Source organism: Sphaerodactylus townsendi, linkage group LG01 (genome assembly GCF_021028975.2).
Source record: "Sphaerodactylus townsendi isolate TG3544 linkage group LG01, MPM_Stown_v2.3, whole genome shotgun sequence".
NCBI classification, from domain to species: Eukaryota; Metazoa; Chordata; class Lepidosauria; order Squamata; family Sphaerodactylidae; genus Sphaerodactylus; species Sphaerodactylus townsendi.
In genome coordinates this window covers 153,259,020-153,282,718 of record NC_059425.1, presented here as the reverse complement: position 1 = coordinate 153,282,718, position 23,699 = coordinate 153,259,020, and the positions used below count along the sequence as shown (strand labels likewise).

Sequence of the window (23,699 nt, the reverse complement as noted above, 5' to 3'; positions counted from 1 at the left end):
GCAATGGCCTTCTGCGGCTGTTGCTCCCGAGCACCTGGTCTGTTAAGGCATTAGCAATCTGAGATCAAGGAGGATCAAGATTGGTAGCCATAGATTGACTTCTCCTCCATAAATCTGTCCAAGCCCTTTTTAAAGCTATCCAGGTTAGTGGCCATCACCACCTCCTGTGGCAGCATATTCCAAACACCAATCACACGTTGCGTGAAGAAGTGTTTCCTTTTATTAGTCCTAATTCTTCCCCCCAGCATTTTCAATGAATGCCCCCTGGTTCTAGTATTGTGAGAAAGAGAGAAAAAGTTCTCTCTGTCAACATTTTCTACCCCATGCATAATTTTATAGACTTCAATCATATCCCCCCTCAGACGTCTCCTCTCCAAACTAAATTGTCCAATTGTTTAGGACATCTCCAAGACAAGGTGGAATGAATAAGATACACAGAATAAGATACCTAAATGAAGAAACCTGTCTTTTTTGTAAATCAAAGTTATATTTGCTTCTTGCAATGTTTGTGGTAAAATTTTATTGAATCTCTTTCATAAGCTTCTGAAGAGGTACAACTAATATTTCCTCAAACCTCTTAAAATAAGATGTAGTCAGTCCATCTGGTCCTGGTGCTTTATCTTTTTCTAATAGATGGATTTATTTTTTGCATTGTTATTCATTGATTCAATATTTTTCTGTATTCAGATGTAAAATTTTTGGTTGGTACCTCCACCAGAGATTCATTCACTTCTTGATAGTCTCTACCATCTTTTTATATAGGTCAGACAAAAATTCTTGTATCTGTTGGCATATCTGTTGGCATACTTCTTTCTCTGATTATACAATTTTATGGCCTTTTTTGATTGCAGAGATTCTTCTTTTCTCTCTTTCTTTTCTTAAGCAGTATGCTAAGTATTGGCCACATTTCAATATCTGAAAGACCTAATGTGTCTCAAAGCCTGAAAATTATAATTGTGGCCTTGTATGTGCATAGCTGTGCCCAGTGTAGCTTCACATTGTTGTATTTATTTATTTATTTACTTACTTACTTACTTACTTACTTACTCACTTACTTACTTACTTATTTATTTGTTTATTCATCTCATTGGCCTTCATAGACCACCTCATCCCCGAAGGGCTCGAGGCGGTTCACAACCCAAACAATATAACAGTCAATAAATTACTTAAAATACCTCTAAAAACATTAAGATCGATATGCAGCATAACAACCCATCTTAGCGGCCCCCAGTCTTAAGGCTGGGAGGGACTGGCAGCACCTCAAATGGAACTAATATTATTGATTGATTGATTGATTTGATTTGATAAACCGCCCTACCCCCGAAGGGCACTTCCAGAGATGACACTGTGGCAGGGCCTCACAAGGTCAAAGTCTTTGGTCAAAGATTACTTACATTAGGCATGCTAATGTAGACTAGCTAACATGAAGAAGTTAATTTTATGATTCTGGATCTTACACAACCTCAAAAGTGTGGATCCAAGTTATGTTATCCATAAAAACCATATAAAATGTAAATGATCATATATTGAACTGAGCAGTAGTGATTCAGCAGTGGAAATAAAATGTACAAGGCTGAGCACTATACAGTATATACACATCTAGGAAGGTGCATAGAAACAATTGTGTACATTTGCCACCTTACATTAATGATGTGGGGGAGGTTTTAGAAGTTCATATGTCAATACAGGTGTTTCCTCATTTCCCAACAGTTCTATCATTTTAAGAGCAGGACATTTCCATTTGACCTCACTTCCAACCATTGATTCCCAAACTTGCTTTCTGCTTTCAAGATGTTAGATTGCGAGATAATCACTTGTAATTTTCACATGTGGAAACAATATTGTTTTGCTGATACAAATCGCCAGTTTGCTGTAGTCACGGCATGTCATGAGCCTTGAGCCCTCTGCCCTTTTCTATATGTTATTGTCATGAAAACATTGCAGATGTTCTATCAAAGGTAAAAACTGAACCAGGCCTAAGTATACAGTTATGTTCAACCCAATCTTAGCGGCACCCAGTCGTAAGGCTGGGAGGGACTGGCAGCGCCTCAGAGGAGCAGCAGTTGCGTAGGAGGTTAAGAGCTCGTGTATCTAATCTGGAGGAACCGGGTTTGATTCCCAGCCCTGCCACCTGAGCTGTGGAGGCTTATTTGGGGAATTCAGATTAGCCTGTACACTCCCACACACGCCAGCTGGGTGACCTTGGGCTAGTCACAGCTTCTCGGAGCTCTCTCAGCCCCACGTACCTCACAGGGTATTTGTTGTGAGGGGAGAAGGGCAAGGAGATTGTAAACCCCTTTGAGACTCCTGCAGTAGAGAAAGGGGGGATATAAATCCAAACTCTTCTTCTTCTAAATCCAAATGTTGTTGACATAAAATAAATGATCAAAAATATGTTTGCACAACTAAGGTATTTTTGTGCATGCACATACATATATCTGCATATTTTGGTTTCATTTATTTGACAGAGAGAAATTAAATCCTTACTGTGATGTTGCTGTAGTATCATTATTGCAAAAGAAAGACAGACAGACCGTACTTCGACTTATTTGCTTCAGCCATCTCATCCATGGCCCCTTCTGCACACGCAGAATAATGCGTTTGCAATCCAGTTTCACAACGGTTTGCTAGTGGATTTTGCTATTCTGCACAGCTTCAAAGAACATTGAAAGCGGATTGAAAGCGTATTATTCTGCATGTACGGAAAGGGCTCATGTCCACAACTAAGGAAGATATTAAATGTCAACTAATGATCAATTCTCTAAGCATCCACTACCCAAGGAAGTGCAACAGGCAACTCTGAGTTCCAAAACAAACTGGAGTTTCTGGGGAGAAAAAAACTGATACATACACAGACAGCTGTTTTGCAGTCGAGCAAAACAGCAGGCTGGCCAACTCCTTTTGCACGTGCTGACCATAACTTTTACCCTAGTATCAGTTGTCCCTTCAATTGTGTTGCTTAAAGCACAGCTGCCAGTAGGGATTATATTGTAGCATTTAATGTTATAAACCAAAAAAAAAAAAGGAAGCTACCAGGCATACTGTGAAAATAAGCTGATCCACATCCCTATGTACAGCTGCCCTGAGTGCCTCCAGTTTTCACAGCTGGAGTGCTGGGGTTTCCCCACTACTAAAACTGACAACAGTGACTGAGAAGGGTGGGTAGTGGCAGTGGAAACAACTGGCAATATGACTTCTGTTTCTAGCTCAGGACAGCATTTCTGCCCATTGAAAAACTGATGTTGGGTTCTCTGTACTGATGCCCTTTCTCATAAAGGCCAGAAACTTGTCTGAGTTGTGCTTCCTTCTTTCATGGGTAAAACCTATGCATTTGGAGTCTGAGCCCTGGAGAATCCCTCCAATAGAGTTGTGAACCTCCAGGTGAGGTCAAGAAATCTCCCAGAGTTATAAATTCTATCCAGACTATCCAGTTCCCTTGGAGAAAATGGCTGCTTTGGAAGGTGGAATCTATGGCATTATTCCCCACCCTAACCAGGCTGCACCCCCTAATCTCCAGGAACTTTCTAGCCCAGAGTTGGTAACCCTGTTCCTTACCCATGTACGCAGGTTCTAAATTTTCTCCATGTGCAGCAGGCTCCCATATTATATTAAGAACATAAGAACAAGCCAGCTGGATCAGACCAAAGTCCATCTAGTCCAGCTCTCTGCTACTCGCAGTGGCCCACCAGGTGCCTTTGGGAGCTCACATGTAGGATGTGAAAGCAATGGCCTTCTCATGGCTGTTGCTCCCGGATCACCTGGTCTGTTAAGGCATTTGCAATCTGAGATCAAGGAGGATCAAGATTGGTAGCCATAGATTGACTTCTCCTCCATAAATCTGTCCAAGCCCTTTTTAAAGCTATCCAGGTTAGTGGCCATCACCACCTCCTGTGGCAGCATATTCCAAACACCAATCACACGCTATGGAAGAAGTGTTTCCTTTTATTAGTCCTAATTCTTCCCCCCAGCATTTTCAATGAATGCCCCCTGGTTCTAGTATTGTGAGAAAGAGAAAATGTCTCTCTGTCAACATTTTCTACCCCATGCATAATTTTGTAGACTTCAATCATATCCCCCCCTCAGCCGCCTCCTCTCCAAACTAAAGAGTCCCAAACGCTGCAGCCTCTCCTCATAGGGAGGTGCTCCAGTCCCTCAATCATCCTTGTTGCCCTTCTCTGCACTTTTTCTATCTCCTCAATATCCTTTTTGAGATCGTGCAAGCCAGAACTGGACACAGTACTCCTGGCAAGTCGCGGTTCGCACCTCTGCTTTTATATAAGAGGGCATGACAATCTTTGCAGTTTTATTCTCAATTCCTTTTCTAATGATCCCCAGCATAGAGTTTGCCTTTTTCACAGCTGCCATGCATTGAGTTGACATTCCCATGGAACTATCAACTAAGACGCCTAAATCCCTTTCCTGGTCTGTGACTGATAGCACTGACCCCTGTAGCGATATTATGTGAAGTTTGGATTTTTGCCCCTATGTGCATCACTTTACATTTTGCTACATTGAACTGCATTTGCCATTTCTGAGCCCACTCACCTAATTTATCAAGGTCCGCTTTGGAGCTCTTAATCCTTTGTGGTTCTCACCACCCTACATAATTTGGTATCATCTGCAAACTTGGCCACCACGCTACCCACCCCTACTTCCAGGTCATTTATGAATAGGTTAAAGAGCACTGGTCCCAAAACGGATCCTTGGGGGACACCACTCCCTACATCTCTCCATTGTGAGAACTTCCCATTTACACCCACTCTTTGTTTCCTCTTTCTCAACCAGTTTTTAATCCATAGGAGGACTTCCCCTCTTATTCCTTCATTGCTGAGTTTTCTCAACAGTCTCTGGTGAGGAACTTTGTCAAAAGCCTTTTGGAAATCCAAGTAGACAATGTCCACCGGCTCACCCCTGTCCACATGCCTGTTTACACTCTCAAAGAACTCTAGTAAGTTTGTAAGACAGGATTTGCCTCTGCAAAAGCCATGCTGACTCTTTCTCAGCAGGTCTTGCTTTTCTACATGTTTTATAATTTTATCTTTAATGATAGATTCTACTAATTTACCAGGAACAGATGTCAAACTGACTGGCCTGTAATTTCCCGGGTCCCCCCTAGATCCTTTCTTAAAGATTGGTGTGACATTGGCCATCTTCCAGTCTTCAGGGATAGAGCCTGATTTCAGGGATAAGTTGCATATTAAAGTGAGAAGATCAGCAATTTCATGCTTGAGCTCTTTAAGAACTCTTGGGTGAATGCAATCTGGGCCAGGGGATTTGGTAACATTTAGTTTTTCAATGGCTGCCAGAACTTCTTCCTTGTCTACCACTATCTTCGCTAGTTCCTCGGATTCGCCTCCTAAGAAGCTTGGTTCAGGTGCAGGAATGTTCCTCACCTCCTCTTGGGTGAAGACAGATGCAAAGAATTCATTCAGCTTCTCTGCAATCTCCCTGCCATCTTTTAGCACACCCTTTATTCCTTTGTCATCTAATGGGCCTACCGCTTCCCTTGCTGGCTTCCTGCTTTTGATGTACTTGAAGAACTGTTTGTTGCTGGTCTTGATGTTCGCAGCCATGCGTTCCTCATAATCCTTTTGCCTCCCCTTACAGCTAACTTGCTTCTCTTTTGCCACCATTTGTGTTCCATCTCATATTCTTCATCAGCCAAACTGGACTTCCATTTTCTAAAAGACATTTTCTTTTTTCTGATAATTTCCTCAACCTCTCTTGTTAACCATGGTGGCTTTCTTTTGGACTGGGTGCTGCCTTTTCTAACCTGTGGAACACATTCCAGCTGAGCTTTTATTACTGTGTTTTTAAATAACCTCCAAGCATCCTGGACAGTTTTGACTCTCTTGATTTTCCCTTTCAGCTTCCTGCGCACTATCCTCCTCATCTTTGAGAAATTTCCCTTTCTGAAGGCTTAATGTAACTACATTAGTAGTTGCCACTTGTTCGCATTCTGAGATACTGAATCTGACAGCATTGTGGTCGCTGTTCCCTATCGGCTCAACAACACTGACTTCCTGCACCAGGTCCTGGGTCCCACATAGAATTAGATCTAGGATCACCTCTCCCCTGGTTGGTTCCACAACCATCTGCTCTAAACCACAGTCATTTAGCATATCCAGGAATGCTCTCTCCTTACTATGACCTGAACATGCATTTTTCCAGTTTATATGGGGATAGTTAAAATCACCCATTACCACTACATTTTTGTTTTTGTTGGCCTCTCTAATTTCTTTTTCCATCTCAGAATCCTCTTGTGCACTTTGGTCAGGGGGGACGATAATATATTCCTAATATTAAACTGTCCTTCACACCTGGTATTGATATCCACAGTGATTCTGTAGGGGAACCAGCTCCCCTTGCATTGTCTATTTTATGTGATACTATGCTCTCTTTGATGTAAAGGGCAACTCCACCCCCAATGCGCCCTGTCCTATCCTTCCTATAGAGCCTGTAGCCTGGTATAACAGCATCCCACTGGTTCTCCTCATTCCACCATGTCTCTGTAATGCCCACTATATCAAAGTCCTCCTTCAAAACTCTGTACTCTAGCTCCCCCATTTTAGGTCGAATGCTTCTACTATTAGCATAGAGACACCTGTATACCCTGTCTCTGTCCTTAACCTGGGATTTATGTGCTTTACCCTCAAGTCTTTTGTAGACACTATCCCTTGTCACATGCACATTGCTATGTTCCTCACTTATATGTGGTTGATTTAGAAAAACCTCCCTCTCTGTCTGCATCCCCATAGATACTGTATTCCGAACCGAAGTCACCTCAGCTCCTGTCGGCTTTCCCCCAGTGATCAGTTTAAAGCTGTTCTGCCACCTTTTTAATGTTGAGCGCCAGCAGCCTGGTTCCTCTTTGGTTAAGATGAAGCCCGTCCCGTTTGTACAGGCCTACCTTGTCCCAAAAGGTTCCCCAGTTCCTGACAAATCTGAAACCCTCTGCCTTAAACCACCTTCTCATCCACGCATTGAGACCCTGTATCTCCGCTTACCTAGCTCGCCCTGCGCGTGGAACGGGTAGCATTTCTGAGAATGCCACCTTGGAGGTCCTGGACTTCAACCTGTTTCCTAGCAGCCTAAATTTAGCTTCCAGAACCTCCCGGCTACATTTCCCAATGTCGTTGGTGCCAATGTGGACCACAACTGCTGACTCCACCCCAGCACTGTCTAAAAGCCTATCTAGACGAAGCGTGACATCCGCAACCTTCGCACCAGGCAGGCAAGTCACCATGCGGTCATCACGCCTCTCACAAACCCAACTCTCTACATTTCTAATGATCGAATCACCCACTACAAGGAGCCCCCCACCTCCCCGAGGGGTATCCTCAGTGCGAGAGGATAGCTGATCACCAGTTAAGGAAGGGATCCCATCTAAGGGAGCATCTTCCCCCACCTCAGACTGGCACCCTCCATCCCCAAGGCCTTCATTCTCCATGACATCTGAAGAGATGTCACCTTGGGAGTGGGACCCGACTGTTAGGTCCCTGAAAGCCTCGTCTGTCACCCTCTCTGCCTCTTTCAGCTTCTCCAGGTTTGCCACCTTGGCTTCAAGAGAACGCACACGTTCCTTGAGTGCCAGGAGCTTAGAAATCTGTTCTACCCTCATCAGCTTGTGGCACACAGCACAGCTGGCCGATAAGCTTCATAAGGTGGTAGAATGTTGCAGGACTGGAAATATGACAAAAAATGCATAGTTCTTTTTTTGCCAAGTTCACAGAAATTAGGACCAAAGTACACATTTTTGTAGCAGATCTGGGTGGGTCTTCCAATTAAAAGAACAAACAAACTCAAAGATATATGTGGAGGGCTGCCAAGTTCTTCACAGCAGTGTGATGATCATGTTTGTCAAGAATAACAAGCCCCAAAGTTTAAAACCAAACAATAAAGTGCTTTTCGTGATGTTCTCTTTGAACTGTAAATCAGTGCCAGGAATTGGTCTTTTGTTCTTCTTTTCCATTCATGTGACCCAGGATCGTGATCCGCACAATTGATGTCTCTTGTGAACTGGACAATGTGTGGATTTGCCCTGAGCGTACAGCTTCTATTGACATGAATGAGAATCCTGATTTTTCCAGAGTTCTAGTTGACATGCATGGAAGCTGCACTCACATGAAAAATCCACTTCCTGACACTATGGTTTTATTGAATTTAATGTTGTTATACTTATTAAAACAGTTACAGTTTATTACAGTTGTGTAAATATTTGCAAGTTAGGGAAAGCAGATTTCCATAGCTTTGCCCTTCCAGAATTGTCACACTTTTGTTAGACCAGCCTTCCACATTGTAATTCTCTTGTTTCCTAAGAGACTTTTTAATTAATGTTTGGTTGGCTAATTTGACTTCTACAAACAACCTTCACTGGTGCTTCTGGCATTATTTGGGAGGTCTAATGACTTCTCCCTGACAGATGCCTTCCACTCTCCTCTTCTATCCAGCTGAGATCAACTCAGTGTCAGGAACCTTTTCAGTTTCATTCTGGGCTGCCCCTCTGATCAGTTTTGATGAAGCATTTGGGCGTTCTAGCATGTGAACAGACCTCATTCCTTGTTCCTTAATGGTCATCTTTAATAAGGACTCATCCTTTGAAAACACACACTTTCCTTTCAGAGTAGAATGGAACTGATTACATTGTGCCTTTGTAGGAAAACAGTAGTTCTCCCATAACAATGTAATGCTTACTGCTAGAACAGCAGTCATTTGTTTACTAATCTAACATGTGGCCAGGGTTGCTTTAGAGAAGTCCTTTTGAAGCCACAGGCATATTGTGAGCTCACCTGTCAGTGCATGACTGATTTACATTACTCTAAAACTAAGGTTAGTTGTCCTTTCAAAATATCTCTAAAACATGAGCGTTCCATTGCAACTTTTTATGCAATTGTGAAGAATATCATTAGGATTACGATTATGGATGTTCTGTTAATTAATGATATGGGCATGTTATTGTGTACCAGTTATTGATATCCATTGGTATTTAGCTATGTATATGTCATGATTGTTGTTGTTTTGCTGATACTGTTACATTATATGCTAATGGGTCATGTTATTGATAAATTTTGTGTGATTGAATATTTTGTAATGTACGATATTGTTATTTTGTTGACTTTATTGCCCATGTCTATGAATGTTTCTTGTATATTGTGATGCTTATTGATGTTTGCTATTATTGATATTGCTGATATTGATATTGTTACTTATACTGTTGTTGTGCGCCGCCCTGAGCCCTTCGGGGGAGGGTGGGATATAAATTGAATAAACTAAACTAAACTTAACCAACCAGATGTGAATTCACTAGCATTCAGCTTTTGCAAAAAATAAGTTTGAGTAAAGCAGGGTTTTATATATGTACTCTATTTGCAGTAAGATTAGTCTTGTAATGACAAAGATCATAGAGCAACACAATGTACTTTACATCTTGCAGGACAGCATCGTGTTTCTGTAACCAGCTTGCTGGCATGCCATGGCCTCTTATTAGTTGGGACAAATCTAGGGATTATAGTAGCACTACCAGTTCCTCGTTTGCAGGGAATTCCAAAAGTAACTGGTAAGTAGAATGTCTGATCTACTTTTTTTTGTGGTCAACTGAATTACTGTTCTTTGTTCAAATCTACAAGCTTCACCATAATGCAGTTAAATAGGGAGAGGGGATTGTAAAAGTTATTTTGTTGTTCATATACAAAAAAATGACATATGCTGTTAAAGGAGTTAATGCTATCCCATGGCTGTCCCTCTTTACAAAAGATCTAGCTAGGTAGCCTATTAATCATGCCAATATGTGCAACTTGGAGAAGGTGGGAATTGGTAATCCACATGTTTGTTGATCACATTTATGGCTTGGGAACTTACACAACATTTGACTCTTTATGATCAATTGCTGCATTGCATCTTGCATTGCACAGTTTTTTCTTGCACAGTTTTGCTGTTAAACTGTTTTTAACAGCTATTCAACTGCTTTGCAGGACAACTCCTTCAGTCAAAAGGTAAGAAGAGAGTCTGTGATAGTAATTTAATATGCAATAGGATATATGCCATTATGCTGCAGGAACTTTAATTTTTAAAGCTGTTGCCTGGCATCTAAGAAAGAACTTTACTTCAGTGAGACCAGCACCATTATGTAAAGAGATAAACAGTGGGGTAGGATTGATTGGAAACAAGGTCTTTGGCTGTGTGGATTGTAGAGAAAGCGTATAATGTTAAGATAGCAAAAACAAGTCAGCTGACCTCTTTACTCATGCTGTTGTAAAAACAGATTAAAGCATGAACTGTATGTCAATTTTAGCTCCGAGTGTCTTATTTTTTTCTGATTTGTACTAGTCAGAAAGTCATTGGTATATGGTAGGTGCCTTATCCAACTCTTCCAATGCATTTTAATTCTGTTTATATGCTTCACTCCTAAGACAGTGGGCAGGAAGTTGTGGAAGAATCCGACTCTCTGTTGTGTAAAGGAAAAGTTTACACAGGAGCCACCAAACACTGTGACTGGCCAATCCTCCTATTGTGTGTGTGCAGATGTGTTTCCTTTCCTTACACCACAGTATTGGTGGCAGATGGCAGAGACAGGGAAATTCAGCATGATAACATGAGACTATTTAGAGACTATATGTTATGGATGAGGAGAGGATATTATAGGGACAATAGGAATCCAGCAGTTCTGCTTCAAAGTCAAGGATGATGGTCGTTACCCCATCGAGGATATGGTTGTTGTCCCATGTTTGGCCTTGATGTAAAGGCACTGTAACATGGTCTAGTTCTATTCAGTTGTTGTGAGAACTTAATGGCAGCAAAATAATGACCAGGGTAATGAAAATGCTTCTTAATTATTATTATTTTTTATGTTGGCTGCAGGAAGGGGAATGGTCTCTTACCATGCACATAATGGTTCAGTCAAGTTTCTCGCAATGGCCTCTGTGACAAACAAGCGAAGCAAAAGTAAATCAAGGCATGGCCTGGGTCAGTCTCACTCGGCATCAAAAGATGATGACCAAAAGAACGTTGTTCACAACGAGCAGCCTGGTTCCTCCTTAAGCAACGCAGATGACAATGCTGTTTGGCTAGGAGATTCGGTAAGCTCTATTGCTCAAAAAAGTGACATCTCCTCATCTTCAGGGTCTCTAACGTTATCTCATGGATCCTCTACCACCGAACAAAGGCCTGAGGAGAGCGCTGTGTATGACCTTTTGAAAGATGTCGCTCTTAATCAGAGTAAAAAACATAGATCCAAAGGAGGGAAAGCAGTTTCTGTATTAGTCATCTCTGGAGGCCAAGGGCATAGAAGACTGAACAGGAAGTGTAAGCCACAGCGACCAGACGAATTGGTTTCATCTGTGATGATCTGGCAGATTCCGCTATTAAATATCTAAAGTCATGATACAGTGCAACTCAGCAAATGACATCTGCTTTAGCTCCAGAAGTCTAAAGTCATCGTCATGATGTCTCTTTGAAAGAAAATGGTGGTGATGATGTAATTTCGGAAAAGTTCTAAGCGAAGGCCCACTTTTGTAAAGGTCTACCCGTATGACTAGTTATGTAGATGTCAATAGGACTGATTGTTCAGATAAGAAGACCTCTAAAGATATCCTATGACCTCCCTTTGAGAACTTTGCTGAAATTGCCTAACTGTATGTAACAGAAATATAACTTTGCTACTACTTCAGTTCATTTTAAGCTTTTTTTTTTTTACACAATGTTGCCATTATTTATATTTCAGTTGTATGGCCTACAGCCCTAAATAAGAGTCAAGAAACAAACAGAATTCCATTGATGGACTTTGCTTTCTTAAGAAACTTATTTTTGCCAAGCAATATCATGCATGTGCTGCATGTTTTACCCAAGACTTTTGAGCAATAACTACTCCAGTATAGTCTCAATTTTCAGAATGCAGAGATAATTTGTAATGTATTATCCTCAAGGCATGCACACAAAAGATGCAACTTAGTAAAATATTTGTTTCACAGATTTATACCCCTTTGAAACAAACACTAATTTTAAGGTCCAGTATTTAAATCTGTGCAGAAAATAAATGTAAAAAAATTTGACATGTAATGTACGTTTTACACATTTCTTTTTAGAGCTTTCTTACCAATTGATGTTCCTATGCTGAATGCAGATTTTAGTTAAGCAGTAGGTATATGTAACAGATTTTCTTTCAGGGCTTTAATTAAACATTCTGTTGCTGGCAATGGAGTGTTTGCCATTGATATGTAAATTGTATATGTTTGAAATTGCGGGCAGGGGAAGGATCGCAGAAAAAAAAATAAATGTAACATGAAGCTTTGGAAAGAATCGTCTCAAAAGAACGGTAACATGAAGAGACCATGATGACCTCATATGGTAAAATTGAGTTCAGTGCTATACAAATTTATTCAATGCTTGCCAAAAGTGCACATTAATGCAAGGTCTAAGGTCAACTGATGTTCACTTTAACCATGACTGTAGGTAAAATCCACTGCATAATATGTGAGGGAAAGAAGCCTGCCATAGTGCCATATTGCAAAGAAAGAGAATTTGTTTAACTGGAGCAAGATGCACCAGTTGCACATACTCTATCCTCCACTTTCTTTCAGCTTGAGCAAATGGAATCCAAAAAACGGCTAGTCTGCAAAGTCCAACACAGCTATGATTTAGCTAACTCAGTCAACAGGTACATGCCCAGCATGTTCCAGTTTAAGCTAGGAGCCATTTTGTCTTCTCTAATCAACTGCAAGGTGGTGTTGGCAGCCATTTCTTGAGTTGAGAGCTTTCTTGGAACATGGATCTTGCTGGAACTCAAGTTGCATAGCGAGAAGTGGGGGTTGGCTTGTGATACTCTATAAACAACATAATGGGTTACTCTTGGAATTTTGAAAATGATTGAACTTGGAGGAATAGGACAGTAGAGTTTGTGGTTACTTGCAACAAAATTTCTTCACTAGCTAAGAGTAGTGGGATTGTGTCCGATTTGTCCTTGATGTGGCATTGTGGTGAGGAAGCACTGTGGTGAGGAATTCACATTGGGAAGATAAAACTTTTCCAGGCAATTTTATACCTTTCCGATCATCCTGAAGGAGTTAAAGCCTCTTCCTTCCACATTGTGGTACTCATCTGACACATACATACCAGCAGCTGCTATTTCCTCTTAAAACAAAACAGGAGATAAGTTCATAGAACCTGTGATGTCACATCTAGTTCAGCCTCCAGTATCAGCAAATATACTGCCAAATGAAGAAGGTCGGAATGTGAGTTCAGTGTTCTTGGTCCTAGATGCTAAGGGTGTGAGAACCAGTACACTTCTGAATGCTGGCTGACAATGTGACATTTGTGACTGACACACAGTCTCATCTGTGTAAACTTAAGGGATCCTAAGTTCAGTCTGATCTGACCCAGGACACGATACAAATGTTAGCAGTTCAAGCAAAATGTTATTGAGTCGACATTCAGGAGCAGACATGATCCCTGAGTCCTGTGTTACTGAATCAATGGACACAGATCAAAAAGAGAGCTGGCGGATTTATATGAAAGCTAGAAGTGACCATAGTAGTTTCAGCCCTGGTTTTTTAGATCAATTCCAAATTATATACAACATCTGCCCATTCTTTACATATGTTTAAATAAATTATGTTGACTTCAGTGCTGTTTGGAATGCTGCCGCACATGCTTTTGAAACATACAAGTTCTGATCTGAATCAAGCACTTGCCTTAGGCGCAATCCAGCAAAGCTCAATAATTCCTGAAATCAACTAATTTCAATGGAATGTAGGCACTTAACTGTTTGCTCCTTGTGTGCTCCCATTTCTTTGGAATATCATATGGGAGTGATTATTAATAACACCTATTAATATCATATGGGAGTGATTATTAATAACTCCTATTAATAACAACTTCTAGCATGTGAGTCAAGGTTACCACCACCAAAAAAAATAGTGTAGCTGGTTAAGCTACAAGTCTTACTCACTGACTTTTATTGCCATTTGCCAAGATCCTACGAACTATTGACTTTGATGGAGGTTTCAAAAACTATCTGGGATAGAGCTTTGGGGACAGCCATCCAAGTGAAAAATATCACTGGGCTCACTTGGCCCTTGACCAGTTCTTTGGATTCTGCTGTTGAGTACCGCTAATAAAGTATAGACCTATATACAAAGTATATGCTGCTAGATATTATGGAAAAGAATAGCTTTAAAGTATTTTACAGACTTGTACATTAACTGAAATACTAACTGGTAACCAAGTAAACGATAATATTTGCTTTGTAATACGTTGCAAAACGATACCGCATGGTTTCAGTGTTGGATACAAGCCAATGCTGAGGTATTTCTAGAGTCAACAAATATAGCTGAATGTGTTGCTAGGTGGACCAGATTTTGGTTCTGATTCGACTTGGAGAAAGCAGAAGTCTTTACAAAACAGGAGGAAGGGGAACTAATGTATAACCACTACAGTTCGTTAAATATTTTCTAACCTTAATAGTATGAATGTTATAACCTGAGCCATAAAAGTTTGCATTTATATCCAAAATAAACTCTGAAAAAATGTTTTGTAAGCACCCTGTGAATAAACATGTCTTTAAAGCTGTACTTGTGTTGTTCTCATTTTACAGTTTGAGATTTACTGAGCACACACACACACACTTTGGTCTCTGCTGGCTAGAAATGTCTTAGAGTCTATCGGGGTTGGCTAGAAATGTCTCAGACTTTCAAAAGCAAATACATTATGCAGTCCCTGGAGTTTTATTTTTAATTTATTGATTATTTAAAAGTTTATTGGCAACCATATGTATTATCATAGTTTGGAAAATACAGAAATGCCCTTGTTCTATGTGTGATGTGGGCATGTAATAAAGTGTAGCAGAATGCGGGCAGCCCAATCCAGATTTGGGGGGTGGGTGGGGGTGGAATGGCCACAGGAGGTGGTGCAGGCTCATTTTTACAAGTTTGCTCTCCCGACCTGTGAAACATTGATGCTGACTGGAAGGACAAATAGGGAGACATGCGGGTGCAGAAGAGCTCTGCTATGCCCAACCCACTTGCAGCTGCCATTTCCACAGCTGCATTGGCCTAATGTGGAAGCCGATGCAACTATGAGCAATCCAGAGGGTTTCTTGGCAGCTTCTACCAGGCTCTGGTCCTGGGAATACTGCCAGGATGGTCGATGGACTTAGCCACCTTTTGTGGCATAACTCCATTTAGCTCTATGGAGGGCTTTCAGGAAGCTGGAGTTTTTTGCCGCTCCCTGCACCGCCTGGGAGCCTTCTGGAGGTGAGAGCGGTGGTGCAGCAACACCACCATCCCAGGCTGCCTCCAGGAATTGGATTAGGCGGTTAAGTATCCCTTTAGGGAGACCAGGGTCAAATTCCCACTTTAGTGGCATACCTTTAAAAATGGTGCCTGGGGCTAGCCCTGGGTGCTGCACTCTCCATCTCCAGCCAAACTCCCCCCACCCCCAAACATCCCCTGCCCCAACCCCCACCGAACTTCCCCACTATGCCACCCCACAAAACAAAAACCCCCTACAAATCTTCCTCTAAGTCAATCAACCAAGGCCGGCAACCCACTAAGGGCAGGAACAAGGCCAGGGAGGGTGCGCTCCTACTCTGGCCTTGTGTCTGTCCACAGTGTGTTGCTGGCCCCAGCACTGCTCAGATGGAGAAAAGTAAGGTGAATTTTAAAGGCACTTCCTTTAAAATTCACCTTACTTTTCTCCAAGTGAACAATGCCAAGACTGGCAACACATCTGAAGGAAAAGACAAGGCCAGTGTAGGAGCGCTGGACTGGCCTGTGCCAGGGTGAGAGAAAGGCAGTAGCAAAAATGCCCCCCCCCCCCATGACTGGGTCATTTGCCCCCTCTTCTTTCCCCTAGATATGCCATTGCCCCATTTGTCAATGGGAGCTTGCTGGGTGCCTTTGGGCCACACACAGTCTCCGCCTAATCCTATTTCACATGGCTATTATGAAGATAAGCAGAGAAAAGGAGAACAGTAAATTGTTTTGGATCTCCTTTGGAGAAAAAGACAAGATATAAATGAAGTGTTTTTTTTTTTTAATTAAAGCTTAAATTGGAAAACATGAACTGGATTGTTAGCAAAGAACACAACCTCTGAAGATGCCAGCCACAGATGCAGGCGAAACGTCAGGAGAGAATGCTGCCAGAACACGGCCATACAGCCCGGAAACAACACAGCACCCAAGTGATTCCGGCCATGAAAGCCTTCGACAACACAACCTAGTTCAAAAAGCACCCCTAACAAATCCAGCAGATGCTCAAGAGCTGCAGGACTTTAATGGGAGTCTATCAAAAGCCTCGTCAGAATGCTGAACCAAAAGCTGCAAAATGGGATAGATCCATTACCAGACAGGCTTGAAACATGGATGAGATGGGCTGCCACGGTATAAGCTAAGAAGCAGGATATACAAAGGAGAGTTTATGAGCTGAAAAGCATGTGGATCCTTCTGGAATATCATTATTTAAGGGTGCAGAAAAGCCCATCATGTAGCAAGCTTCCCTATCAGACAAAAAAGATTCTACCTCTATTGTTTTGCTTAATGCACATGTGTAGAAAAAAAGAGAGTAAATTCTACATGATGGAGTCAGATTTAACTGCTTGGGAAATATTAATTCCATAAGTTCATTAAGGGTAGTTATCCCAAGGAAAAATTCCTAACAATGTCCAAATGCATCTTTACTGAAATGGGTGGTGTTTCTATAGAACCACCAAGAAAATTCAAGAGGCTATTCAAGCAAACTCATGCTTTTCTGAGATCAATTGAATTAATTGGGGGGGGGGGGGGGCTTGGAGAGTTTCCAGAATTTGCCATAAATACAGGTTTGTTGCAATTTCGTCGTATACTTTGTCCTTCAGATCGTTGTCCCCGCAAGATGCAATTGGATCCCCATGCCATTTGCCATTTGATTCCAGAGCTCTGTTGGAAATCTGAGAGGTGTCGACAGAACTACAAGTTTATGAAGGAATAAGGAATGCGAACCTCACAGGCAGAAATTGTAGCTCCTTTCAGAGGCAATCACAAGAGTAAGACAACACAGTGACGGGCAAATCTTTGCTTGATTAATGTGACCTGTTGGAAGGAGTTCAGGCGCCCAGCCCAAAAAGTGTTGGCAATCTTGCAGAGTCACTCTGCAGTGAAGGGAAAAGGCTGTGTTATCTAAATCTCCCCTAATGGTTCTGAAACAAGCTTTGGTGTACACAGCACTGATTTAGCGTAAACACAAGCTTGACTGTTTCAAGGATACAGTACCTGATCTAAGATCTGAACATCTTCCAATTGTGATCATACAATAAAATTTAATGAAAGGAAAATAGATGTTTGGCATCATCATTTGTATCTGCTATGTGATTGATAGTTTGCATGAATTTGAGGACTGAAGCACTGCAACAAAACAGGAAGAAGGAAGGACGTAAATGCAAGATGTCAAAAGTAATTCTCATCAGGTTCTGCAGTGTCTAATTTTATTATATGGAGATATCACTCATCAGAACTGTTTTAGTGAAATGGTTCGTTGTAAGTTTATGAAATGAATTTTAAGAACTCATGATTGAATTCATTAAAGAAAATTAGAAAATTCAAAACAAGGCTTACATTATTTTTCATCAGGATTCTATCGTAATTTGGTGGTGAAGTTCAGGCATCCAAATCAGATTTTTTTTGTTACTTTGTTTTTTGTTGTTGTTTGTAACTGTACTTTTGGTTCGGATGCAATATTAATGCAGGGCATGACTCAATTTGCCTTTACATTACTTTGCTTTCCATGGAAGAATAAGCTTACATCTCTCCTACTGAAATTAGTGGGATTTGAAAGTTATGCTCCTAAGTTTATTGAGATATGCAACAAATGCTAGCAGTTTTGTCATACTCATAGCACATAAGAATGTGCCGGTCTTAGGGCTTAAGACCGGTCTTAAGACCGGTCTTAAGCCGGTCTTAGGGTGCTTAACAATTAAAACTATTCCACACAAATGCCATTCAATAAATAATTCCATAGACCTATTAAAAATATTCCACTAAAATAGTGTTCATCAGACTTATTAAACAATGCCCCATTCCTAACACCTTCCTTCTAATTCAAATTTATCTTTGTAAAAATGGAAGGGAGGAGAAAAGGCCCAGATGGGTAAAAAGTTTGGGAGGCCAGAAAGGTTTGAAATAAGCTACAGCTGCCTCAACCAAAGACCCAGTGGAACATCTCCATTTTACTGTGCTAGGTCCCACAGGGCCTTGGTCTCACCACAGAGAGAATTCCACCAGGCCGGGGGTAGGGCTGAAAAAACTATGGCCCTGGTTAAGGCTATCCAGACACCTTGGGGTCGGGGGCTACCAGAAGGTTACTTCCAGAAGACAGCAGTGTCCTTTGGGGAGTGATACAGGGACCACTGGTCCTGAAGATATGAGACAGTCTCAGACCTCTTTAGGCCTTAAAGGTTAATACCAAAACTTTGAAGATAGTCCAGATTTCAACTGGTAATCAGTGCAGTTGGTACAGCACAGGTTGAATGTGTGCTTGTAATGGAGTCCCGGTAAGGATTCTCACTGCCGCATTCTGGACCAGCTGCAATTTCCGGAGCAATCTCAAGGGCAAACTGGTGTAGAGCAAGTTACACTAGCCCGGTTCATTTCTAAATAAAATGTAAACCCAAAGCTATGCTTTTGTTTATTCAAATCTGACAAAAAGTTTGAAAGGAATTTATGTGGCTAGAAAGCCTTTACCTTTGCCCTGGGAGTGCCAATAAAAATTGAGTTTTCAATGAGATCTGAGTGTGGGATAATCACTGCCCTATAATTCAGTGGGCACTTCCCATCGTCAAGTACCAGGATGTAGGATAACTTTATAGTGAACGGAAAATACTTGCACATAGTCAATGTTTGTATAATGAGGGTGGATTTTAGTGCAGCAAATAGTCCAGAAGTCATGCATAAAACAAGAACTGCTGGCTAATGTTTCACTTTACAGCTTGTGTTCGACAGAAAGTTCTGGTCCTATGCTGCACTGACCATGTCCAGCCACTGCATGTCAACTGTCACCCTGCATTTGTCAATACGTGTCAATGGCCATATGGCTGACCAGTGTGATTTTTGTATGTTCTCAGGCAGAAGGTAGCATAGATAAAAAAAGGAAGCACCACATAATGATTTGATCTGGAAACTATCTGGAAATTTGGGATTCCAATTGGAGACCAATGGAAGTATGGAAATGCCAGCAATGAACAGGAGAATCATGAAACAGGGAAAACTGCAAGGGTGAAGCCACTCGGAATTATTTTTGGAATTTTCTTCTGTGTAAAAACCATATGCTTCAACTGCTCCAGGTCACTTTTTGTCTGGAATCAATAGGGAGCATGTAATATTAGTACTCTATTATTTATGTATTTATTTATTAAACTATACCCCAAATTTCTTCCCAGTGGGGATCCAAAACAGCTTACATCCTTCTACCCCACCCTATTCTATAATCACAATGAGAACTCTGTGAGGCAAATTAGGCTAAGGGAGAGCAGTTGGCCCAAGATCAACCAGTGAACTTCCATGGCAGAGAGAAGATTTGAACCTGCGCCTCCCTGACCCTAATCTGACACTCGCTCTGGCCCCTGTGCTGATTCTCCATATTTTTTGGAGCTCACTTCACTGTACGGGTATTCCCTGTAAGATCCAGGACACATTACCAAACCTCTGTCCTTGCAGTATTCTCTCAACTGGACACCTCAGATTTTTTGAGCTGTGGATGCTCTAGATGCCATCCTTTTGAGGTATTTTTTTTTGTCTGGGAAAAGCTGGAGCAGGGCACTCAAAGAAGTTTTCTCCTTGTTTGAATGTAGAAAATGACAATTTCAACCATCACCAGGAATTTGGAAGCTGTTCAACACGTTTTATGTTCAACAGGTTTTATGCTTGCTGATGTGATGTTTTAGCCATTAATACTTTTATTGCTGTGTTTCTGATGTATTATAGTCAGGTAAAACGATTGTTCTGAAACTGATACATCACTGTGTATAGCAGTAATCCAGTCAACCCCTGCGTGGGGTGTGAAAGTCACAAAACCTGGCAAGTTTTCTATTTGGACTAGTTGCTCAAGTGTGCAAAAAATATAGCTTGATGGATTCACCTGATCTGATGAGGCCTAAATATTCTTCTGAGGCCAGGGAATGTTGAGAACAACTGTCAGTAGAGAGGGAGGGAAATTCAGCTCAAGCTTCAGAGTTTAATAGATTCTGGGGTAAAGAGTGTGATTGCCCAGTTGTCATCCCCCCCCCCCCCCTCTGAAACTCCTTATGGGCCTCCAGGTGATAGACAGATAGAGAATATGCCCTTGGATCCTGTGTTGTGTGTGTATACTCACTGAACCCTACCGGTTGTTTTCTGATGTCCAAGTCCAGTCAATTTTCCTCAGTTCTGGTTTACTATCAGGAAGGGATGACATGGTTGGAACATCACCATTCCCTGCAGCTGCCCTTGCACGTGGCCAAAGAATGCTGGCACGACACTTCGCAAGCACATCCCCCTCCACACACACTCCTATTGTTCTTTCACAGCCACGTGCTATTGTACTTCCAGAAAGGATGACAATGGCTTTCCGCTGCCCTGCGGTTTGTTGTTTTTTGTATATTCTTCCTGCCTTCGCGGGGCGGAGCCAGCCGCAGCTTCTGCGGCCTCCGTTCCGAACAAGAGTGAACGCGCGCCGCTTGGATGGGGAGGAAGAGGCCGAGGGGACCTCGCCACTATCCTGTGCTGCATTGGCCGTGGGGGGCGGCATCCCCATGAATGGCTAAACTCGGACCTCTGGCCCCACTTCCGCGGTGTCCCGCAATCAGCAAGCTGCAGGAGCTGGTCTTTGGAAGCTGGGGCGTTGCAGCTGCCTTGGGAAAGGACGAGCTTGTCCTCGGCTGAAAAGCAAGCCTCGCGTCCTACTAGGCAGCAACAGGTTTACAGTGTTTGCTGTTCTCAGGCACGGGTGTGGGCCCCCAGAAGCCCGCCTTTCTAATGCAAGACAGGGTTTGGAGGCACAGGGCAGGATTCTTCTTCAGCCTAGGAAAAGAAAGCCCCGTTTCAAAAAAAGAAAAAAGGGTGTGTGCGTGTGCGTTGTTTGCATTTTTAAAGTGCAGGAGAAGCGGGCCACCGCATCGACCACACCTTTCCGCCCTGCACCCCAGAACAAAGGGTCATCAAGCCGCTCAGTGTGGCCCAGGCTGCGCAGCGAGCAGCAGCGCTTGCAAACAAAAGGCCTCCCTGCCCAGCGCCCCAGCAATCTTGCCCCCTGCAGCCGGATGGCCAGACGCAGCCGTCCGCAGGTGCGGCGGGCCCGGCGGTGGCGCGCGCTCTTTGGCACGCGCACCCGCCCCGCACAAGCACCCTCCCGCGCAGCCCTCGGAGCCAGTCACAGGCAGGGACGTCCCCCTTCTCCGCGCCAAGGCAGGGAGGGAGGGATGCTGGCTGCTCTCGCCCGGGCTTCGCTGCGTCGCCAGGCTCCGGCTAGGAGCATCCCCGGGCGCGTGGGCTGCAAAGCAGCGTTTGGCGCGGAGGCGAGGGCTTTGGGGCGCAGGGCTTCCTTGTTGCGATGGCACGGCGGGTGGAGCCGATCTGTAGACCCACCGGCTGGGGTGTCTAGCAGAAGGTGAGGCTTGCATGGCTCTGAGCTCTCCTTTTGTGCAGAAACGGATGCATCTTGTTTGGTTGGCGTGACTCGGGCTGCAAACAGACCTCCTTTCCTTTTTTACGGCTCGCCAGGGCCCGAGACTACCCTGTTAGAAGAGACGCCAGGAAACAGGCAGGCGACGAGAGGCAGGGATAAACTTTAATTTGCATTACGATCCTTATTATCATTTGCTGTTGCTTTGCTTCGAGGAGCTCGTTTCAGATGTGTTTCAAATGTGTTTGGAAAGGGTGGGCGCTCCGCATTTGCTGGATCCTCTGAGAAACGATGGTTTAATCTGTCTAAGATGTCCTAATGCAACGGCTAATTAAGCGGTATTGCAAAAGAATAGCGTGCAGGGGGGAGAGATCCAGCCGGAATGTGTGCGTGTGAAGGGAGATTTAGAACTGTGTCACTTCTAATCATGTTTTCGCCTCATTCTCTTCCCGCAATCCCGATTAATCCACTTCACTGCCTAGCCAGCACACTAGGACTGCAGGCTCTCCGAGCATATTCTTCTCTGCAAAGCTTCGTTTTATTTTTGTGGGTTTTTCATCCTGAGCTCCATCCCTTTGTGGCCTGCTAAGTGATTGGGCACTATTCTCCCAAAGGATTTTTTTATTGTGAAAAATTATGTTCGATATAAGCCTTGGAAGCCTTTGTTGTGCGATTAATGTTTTATTAGGAAATGTCTTTGCTTTCGAAAACCACCAAACCATCATGGAGTTACTCAGTAAACATTGCCTCGCATCATGGTGGTTAGCGATCCTTAGGGAATGTGGGCTGAAAATAAGGTTTCATGCAAACTGGTCTAAATTGGCTTGGTCTTATAGGCTTTTTGGAAAGCCCTCCAAGGAAATAAAAATTGATTTTGGGAGAGGTGCCGTTACAGATATTTGCAAGAAGGATTATATTCACATCTCCATGCTTTGATCCAACTGTGTATGCTTTTAAAAAAAACGTTAAATTGATTTTAAAGACTTGTATGGGACAAGGAAAGAAGGAAATACTCTCTTTTCCTTGCTGCATTATTCGTAGAACTCCTTCCCCAGAACAGCTATGACTCTGCCCCCTTCCTTCCTTAACCGAACCATTAACTTTTTGCAGCAACCCCCCATTCCCTTCTGAATAATTTCTTCATACATTTTCCTTGTTGCCCCACCCCTCACTTCCTCTGCTGAAACTTAGATTGCAAGTCCTTTAAGTCACACTCCTCTACCATTTGTTTATGTTGAAGTGTCATCTGCCTCTGAAGATGTAAAGAATACTGCTGGCTCCGCTTCTACAAATCTGTTCCACTAATCACAGAACATGTATCTTCTGACAACGCAAAGTTTCACCATGTGCGCCGCAGAGTTGCTATAGGAGCTAGCCCACTACTTCTTGTACCCTGGAGCTAGCCCACTACTTCTTGTACCCTGATTTGTTTCCGCAATGGGGACTCAAAGCAGTTTACAATCTTCCTTCCTTTGTTTTTATCTTCATGGCAACCCTGTGAATCAGGTTAACCTAAAATATTGGCCCAAAATCATCCAGCAGGCTTTCATGGTACAGGGTGGACTTGAACCCAGGTCTCTCAGATCCTCCTCTAACCACTGTACCCAGAGGTGGGATCCAGCAGGTTCTCACAGGTTCCCGAGAGTAGGTTACTAATTATTTGTGTGTGCTGAGAGGGGGTTACTAATTGGTGATTTTGCCATGTGATTTTTGCCTTAGTCACGCCCCTCCTCTCAGCAGTAGTGCGCAGAACTTGAAGCAGACTAGCACAGGGGTAGGGAACCTGCGGCTCGAGAGCCGCATGCGGCTCTTCTGCCCTTCCACTGCGGCTCCATAAGCCGAGCCGCGGCCTTCATCCTTGCCCACCATGCAGGCAGCAGGGCGGGCGCACCAATTGCCCGCGGCCGGCTAGGCCACGCTGCGGGCTTCCCCTCTCACCCGACCCGTTGGAGCAGGGCGGGTGCTTTCCCAGCGGCCAGCAAGGCTGAGCCACCGGCTTCATCCTTGCGGGCGCACCAATTGCCCGCGGCCGGCTGGGCAGTGCCGCAGGTTTCCCCTCTCACCCGCCTTGTTCGAGC

General features: G+C 43.1%; 2 protein-coding genes across 7 annotated transcripts in view; both read left to right on the top strand.

Moving 5' to 3' along the window:
• ARHGEF10 (Rho guanine nucleotide exchange factor 10) overlaps nucleotides 1-14,564 on the top strand; it is a 119,594-nt gene extending 105,030 nt beyond the window's left edge. For all 5 annotated transcript variants that reach the window (XM_048497661.1, XM_048497679.1, XM_048497669.1 and 2 more), the window contains 2 exons: nucleotides 9,434-9,556; nucleotides 10,858-14,564. In XM_048497661.1, the coding sequence (XP_048353618.1) occupies nucleotides 9,434-9,556; nucleotides 10,858-11,372 (638 nt within the window). In that variant the 3' untranslated portion in view covers nucleotides 11,373-14,564. The remainder of the gene's footprint in view (nucleotides 1-9,433; nucleotides 9,557-10,857) is intronic.
• Nucleotides 14,565-20,696: 6,132 nt separating this feature from the next.
• The window catches only part of KBTBD11 (kelch repeat and BTB domain containing 11), a 35,558-nt gene continuing 32,555 nt past the window's right edge, over nucleotides 20,697-23,699 (top strand). The window contains exon 1 of one of the 2 annotated variants that reach the window (XM_048497623.1): nucleotides 20,697-20,916. The gene's annotated coding sequence lies outside the window, so the exon portion shown is untranslated. The other variant, XM_048497618.1, reaches the window with a different exon arrangement.